This window comes from Calidris pugnax, unplaced genomic scaffold (assembly GCF_001431845.1).
Source record: "Calidris pugnax isolate Ruff unplaced genomic scaffold, ASM143184v1 scaffold269, whole genome shotgun sequence".
Lineage (NCBI taxonomy): Eukaryota > Metazoa > Chordata > Aves > Charadriiformes > Scolopacidae > Calidris > Calidris pugnax.
This window is the reverse complement of record NW_015091347.1, coordinates 545,971-552,820: the sequence shown is the minus strand read 5'-3', so window position 1 is coordinate 552,820 and position 6,850 is coordinate 545,971. Positions and strand designations below refer to the sequence as shown.

Sequence of the window (6,850 nt, the reverse complement as noted above, 5' to 3'; positions counted from 1 at the left end):
CCCCCCCCTTCCTTCTCCCCTCCATCCCAAGGTCTCAGATATTTTTTTTTTTTTCATTTTTAAGAACTTTTTAAAGCTTATCAGAGAGGGTTTGCTCTCTAATACATCGTATCTTAAACACAGATTCCCTAATGGCTTGTTCACTGGCCTGCGTTCAAGCTGAAGGGACTGCTGGGGGTGGTCTTCACTGGGATGTGAGAATCTGCTTGGGAAGTTAAAGCCCAGTTTCTGAGGGAATTTGAGTCTGTCCCTGTCTGTCCATCTGCCCCAAGGAATATTTGAGCCCATCAGTCTGTTTGGACTAAACACGATCCAGAGGTATGGGGAAGAGGAGCAAAGGAGCACTCAAGCTGTGAGATGGAGGGGTTCTGTCTGTAAAGGGAGGCTGGAGGTTCAGTAGAGCCTCCTGGCTGGGATGGCAGCCCTCCTACACCTACACAGCACAGCCTACACCACTCTCCTCCTCCGTGGCCCGCAGTCTCCACCAGGGCATCCCTGGGACACAGTCCTCAGTTTCTTCCCCACATCAAGTCCTTCCTTGGTTGCACCAGGCAGTCTGACAAGAAGAAACTGCAGAGGTTTGGATAATAGGATGAGGGGTAATGGTTTTAAACTGAAAGAGGAGAGATTGAGCTGAGATGTGGGGAAGAAATTCTTTGCTGTGAGGGTGGTGAGAGCCTGGCCCAGGTTGCCCCAAGAAGCTGTGGCTGCCCCATCCCTGGAGGGGTTCAAGGGCAGGTTGGACGGGGCTTGGAGCAACCTCCTAGTGGGAGGTGTCTCTGCCCAGGGGAGGGGTTCAAGGCCAGGTTGGACGGGGCTTGGAGCAACCTTCTAGTGGGAGGTGTCCCTGCCCGGGGCCGTGGAATGAGATGGTCTTTTAAGGTCCCTTCCAACCCAAACCATTCTGTGATTGTATGAATTTAGCTCATCTTTTGAACTTTACCGTTTGGCCTCCCTAATGCTCAGTCTTGATCTTGCTAATTTTGCCATCTTCTGAGCCTTTTCTCAGCCCTCACAGGCTGTTTCATTGTCGTGTTATTTCTGATTTACATCTAATTCCATAGGAATCAGTAGACTTTGAAATGAGAGTTGCACAGCAGAGAATGAGAACTTCCAAATGGCACAGAGGGTGGGGAGGTAGGAGCCGAGGGAGATTTGGGGTGAGAATGTATAGAGTAAGGTTAGAAAGTGTCCAGAGATCAACGCTACGCAGTCTGTTCCCCACAGCCTGATTTCTGGGAAAGCCACTTCATCTGGAAAAGGCAGCTAAAGCCTGAGGAAAGTGCATTTATGCATGTAAATAAATAAAATTATATTTAACCTTCTTCCCAGGCGCGCTGTGAGTGTGAATGTTTGCAAAGCTGTGAGATCCTTAGTTGAAAGGTGCTGTGAAAGTGCAAAGCATTATTAATATCCTTTACCTTACTCATAATAGAGTACGCATTCATTCTGGGGAATTTCTGGACATAAACCAGACAGCTGCAGAATGACATTTCTTGAAAGCATCTATGATTTATTTTCTGCTCTTTAATTCCATTTTGTATTGAACACACATTTGTCATAGGGCTGTTGTTCCACTGGGCCTTTTAAGTCTAAAACAGACTCGGGGACCTGATCCCAAGCTGGTATAAATTTGCCCCTGCCTTCACTGTAGCCATTTGCTGATTTACACCAGAAGAAGACCTCAGTCCAAGTCTTTTAATTGAATTTCCACAGACTGGCAAGTTTGGGTGTAAAATCCTAGCGGGTTTAATGACAGATAAGACTCTCCCTGTAACTAACTGTCTGGCGGGAGTTCTGTAGGATCTCTCCGAGCCACTGGGCGTCAGGTCCTGGGAACGGTATTGTTTTTGCAGAAACTCGAGTCTCTGGATGGTTTCCCTGGCTCTGCCTTTTCCATTTTGTTTTAAACACGTTCAGCTTTAGAGTCTGGGCCTGGAAGCCGGGAGGGCTGGTGTGGTTCTTTCACGTTGCACGGATTTTTTGTGAAAACAAAACAAAAATAGCTTAGTGGATTTGGACTTTTTTTTTTTTTTCTTTGGTAGGGAGAGAAAGAGTTGGAAACTTGCAGGAGCTGAGAGGAGACATTTCAGCAGCAAGGCCTTCATGGCAAACTTGCATTTAACCCTTTTACCACTGGAAAATCACACTCAGGGTTAAGTCTCATCCCAACTATATATGCTCACACTTTACTCAATCCGTAGGGAAAACCGAGGCAAAGGGACTCATCTGAGGTAGCCCAGACCTGGATTAGACCTGGGCTGTGGCACCTGCACACCATCCTTCCAAGCTGGCGTCTTACAACCTAAAATGTACACTACAAGGAAACCCAGAGAGGTTTTGAATGATAATTTTGACCAGGCTTAGCCTAAATTGTCTGGAAAACCAAGCCTTGGTCCCGTAAAGCCCAAGAAGCCACAGCAAGACACGCCTGATCAGCACGTCTGGTGGTAATAGTGTCACTTACTGGTTAAAAAACCCTCAGGAGATGCATTTTACACCCTTTCTGTGATACCTTGAGCAAAGCAGGGTCCTCCTCTGTGATAAAGTTTCTCCATCTGGAGAAGAAGGAGGAAGAGGAAGAGAAGGAGGAGGAGGAGAAGGAGGAGGATCATCTCTCCAGGCCTGTTTACTCAAAACATGCTGATGTCTCTGAATCAACTGACCCATTCGCAGCAGTTGATTCCCTTCAGTCAATTTTCTGACCCAAAAAGAATCAGAGAAAACTGAAAATTTCTAATGAGCTCTGCTGCTTTTTGGAAAGAAATTTTTTCCCCGATTTGAAAAGAATTCTTCTGTTGGAGAATGAATTGCTACCCTCCTTTTTAACAGGATCTCCCTGTCAGTAGCATTTCCATTAAAAATACACAATGCTGAAACCGTTTCTGATGGAGCTGATTGAAATATTAGCTAGCATCTCAACCGGTGGAAATTTCTGAGGTTTTTCCTTTCTCTCTCAATAGAGAATTCATGTTTTTTTCAAAATACTTCCCAAAACACGGCTCTAATAACTTCTGAAGAATATCCCAGGGGAGAAATGAAAGTCAGAGACTGGCTGCAAAGAGGACATGGGAAAAGCTAGTGGTTCCTTCAGAGCCCGTCTCTCCTCTCCTGATTTCACTCCCTGATAGCGCAGCAGCCCTAGGATGACGTTAGGATCTGTTGCCAACAAGGAAAATACCACCCGTGCAACCAGCAGATTATTGGGGATCGAGTTTGGGGATAAAACTCCCCGGAGCGGGGACAGGGCTCCTTCAGGGGACAGCATTTCTGGGACTGCCACCTCCCTCTCCCAGAGATGTCCCGTCACAGGGTGAAACCGTAGCAATACCACCCGTGCAACCAGCAGATTATTGGGGATCGAGTTTGGGGATAAAACTCCCCGGAGCGGGGACAGGGCTCCTTCAGGGGACAGCATTTCTGGGACTGCCACCTCCCTCTCCCAGAGATGTCCCGTCACAGGGTGAAACCGTAGCAGTTTGTTTTTCAGTCTGATCTATTTGCAGTGGGGTTTGTGGTTTCTAGTAAAAAGGGAAAAAAGCAAATAAATACAATAAAAATAAAAACAGGCAGATTACATGAGCTCTGCTTTCTCCCCTTCCCCTCTCTTCCCTCCTCCCCTCTTTCTCCCTCTCTTCCCCTCCCTTTCCCTCTCCCATCCCTTCTCTGTTTTCCTTTTCATGCCAATAACTAGAAGGCTGTAATTTCAAAGCTGCAGCGGCTTTCCCAGCGCCGGGAGGAATGTGTGAGTGCCTGGGATGTTTCCACAGGGAGCTGCAGCCCAACGGGGCACGAGGCGGTGCTCGCTCCTTCCCAGTGGCAAGGCCAGGGCTGAGTTTTGAATTGTGCCGGAGAGGGTGCTTTTTCCCCCTTTCTCCCTCCTTAAAATACCTTCCTTACTGTGCCTGTCAAATCCTTGCCCTCCCTGGGTTTTAAAGTTGCCATTTATTTTCTGGGAAATCACAAAAGGGTTCCTCTCATCCTCCTTTTCTGCCCGTGGCCTTTGGTTGTCTTGGGATGAGGGAAAGGGGGGCTCCTTTTGGATGAGATGAGTCGCCCTCTCAACTTCATGATCAGAAGGAGCCAGGCTCGAGTATTGCCCAAAAATTGAGTCCTAACCTCTCCATATATCCCCTGTTGCCTTTGTGAGAAGGTCTGGGGAGCACAGGAGACACAGGAAAGGAAAAATAATAGACCTATGTAATACCAAGCCATTGGGACCAAGATATAAAGTGAAATTCTTGCAAGTTTTTTTCTGGGAAGAGTTGATTTCAACCCCTCTGTGCTTTTGTCATTAGATCCCTCCCATGATGCAGTCAGGAGAGCAGGATGGGGCAGTAATAGGAATTCTGGCCTCACCAAAAGTAAGTTGTCCCAACGGGAATCACAAATCCTGCAACAGAAGATGACAATGAGATTTTGGGAGGAGACAGGCACGGCTGGCTCATGTTAGGAGCATCGGAACGGCAGAAGATTTGGGGATAGTCAGTAAGAAAAGAGCTAGAATGATGGTATTACAAGAAATAGAAATTGACACCAGTATTTTTATTGTTGAATCGTGTACTGAAGATGGCAGCACGAACCGCTAATACTTTCAGGATTTGATTTAGGGACCAGGAGCAGATCCTCCGCACAAACATAGATTCCCTGACAACCACCTGCTTGTATCCCGGTGTCATTTTTTTCAGGGACAGATATAGGGAGTTTGGGCAAATTCTGAGAGTTTCTTACAACTTTTCAGGAAGTGAGATTCTACGCAGAGTCCAGCAGGCAGCTGGGGACCCTATGGCATGAGCCCTGTTCAACCAACTCTTCTTCTTTCTTACTGGTTTTACAGTGTCTCTGAATTCACAGCACACTCTGGGTGTCATCACCTTAGAAATACCAGTTCTCTGTCCCTAAAGACTGTATCCTGGCCAACAACCAGCTGATTCCCAGCCACACTCCCCCCTGCTTCCACCCTGGGGGCACGTTCCTGTGCAGCAGGGCAAAGATGAGCACATTTTATTCTCAACAAGGCACGAGTGGGTGCAAATAGATGTGGCAGAACCTGCCTCTCGGCTTGTGCTTCCTTGGCTTTGCTGCTTCCTGAGCTACACACACCCTGAATGTTCTCTGAGTTAGAGTTTTCTCTTCAGAGAAATGATATGATGAAGAGGATCAGTTGTTAGTATTGAAGTGATTTACAGAAAGAGCCGTGAAATTATCAACAAAATGTTTGATTTGATCAAACCATTTTTTGGAATAAAAAGGTTGGTTTAAAAAAAGAAGTCCCAAAATATTTCCAAAAAATATTGAAAAAAGTTCCAACATGAAAGAAGCTCAGAATTTATACCTTTTAAAAAATCCCACTTTCTGTTCAAGACACGGATGTAAACCAGAATTAGAGTTACGTTACAATAAAAGACAGAAAATTAATAAAGTACCTGCATAATATTTTTCTTGCCTCATCTGCATGTTTTTGTTTCACAGTGGAACTTTTGATTTCTAGTTAAATCTCATGATTTTATAGTGCCGTTTCAAAACTATCAGCTCTTAGGATCAAAAAACTTCTCCCATCCAGGCAGCCTTTACTCCTGTTCGATGTATCTTGTACTTGTCTTGTTCTCTGCTCATTCCTCCTCTTCTCTTCTAGTACACATCACATCTTTCTCTGTTGTTACAGGCCCTCCTGTTGCAGGGACACAAAATGTGAACAAGACAACAGAACAGCAACGGCCCCAGCCAGGTAAGGCTGATTTTATCCCCCTGCTTTTGCTAATTAATGAAATTTGTACTAGATCGATTTCTAGTTAAATCTCATGATTTTATAGTGCCGTTTCAAAACTATCAGCTCTTAGGATCAAAAAACTTCTCCCATCCAGGCAGCCTTTACTCCTGTTCGATGTATCTTGTACTTGTCTTGTTCTCTGCTCATTCCTCCTCTTCTCTTCTAGTACACATCACATCTTTCTCTGTTGTTACAGGCCCTCCTGTTGCAGGGACACAAAATGTGAACAAGACAACAGAACAGCAACGGCCCCAGCCAGGTAAGGCTGATTTTGTCCCCCTGCTTTTGCTAATTAACGAAATCTGTACTAGATTGGGTGAATAAATGTGTCGAGCAGCAACAGCCACAGGCACAGGACGAACAGGCAGAGCCTTACAGGGAAGTCTCGGAATAATGAGTCAACTCTGACCGAGCGGTGACAGCGATTGTTCCAAACCGTTTCTATTTTACTGCCGTGTCCTTCCCCATTTGAAAGAAACATCCCTGTTTCACTGAGTCACGTGCAGCGCCCGAGCATCGCCCGCACCTCCTTTGAGGCACCGCGCCGTGCCGTGGCACGGGTCACCTATGGCAGCCAGGGGCACGGAGCTCTTGGTGCTGGCACGGGTCACCTATGGCAGCCAGGGGCAGGGAGCTCTTGGTGCTGCAGTGTCTGTGTTACCCCTTCCCCTCTGCTGCAGCAATGCAGTGTCTGCCTTACCCCTTCCCCTCTGCTGCAGCATCTCCAAACAGAACCAAGGGGGCTTCCCCTTGCCTCAAAGAAAAGCAAATAAGAAAAGCAAACCCTGCTGGGCAGGGAGCAGTAGTGTGTTTCCTGCTGCTTTCCCAAGGGGTCTTTGAAAAGCTAAATCCCACCTTGGCTGCTTTGCACAGCTGCTTTCTATCCCTTTCTATTTTTTTTTTTATTTTTTTTTTTTTTCAAGGGGTTGGTTCTTTTGGCACTGGTTCAATCCACGAGCAAATGCTATAGATCCAAATCACCAAAACCAGAGAGAAGCAAAGGAGAAGTGTAGAGATTAGGGCTGAGGAGGCCCCACAAAAAGGGAAGGAATTCATTCCTAATAAATGCTCTGTGGGGTT

The 6,850-nt window shown here is 46.4% G+C and overlaps 1 protein-coding gene across 4 annotated transcripts in view; it reads left to right on the top strand.

Moving 5' to 3' along the window:
* Positions 1-6,850, top strand: part of FLI1 (Fli-1 proto-oncogene, ETS transcription factor) — a 96,219-nt gene that overhangs the window by 85,314 nt on the left and 4,055 nt on the right. For all 4 annotated transcript variants that reach the window (XM_014961056.1, XM_014961057.1, XM_014961055.1 and 1 more), the window contains one exon: positions 5,666-5,728. In XM_014961056.1, coding sequence (XP_014816542.1) covers positions 5,666-5,728 — 63 coding nt within the window. The remainder of the gene's footprint in view (positions 1-5,665; positions 5,729-6,850) is intronic.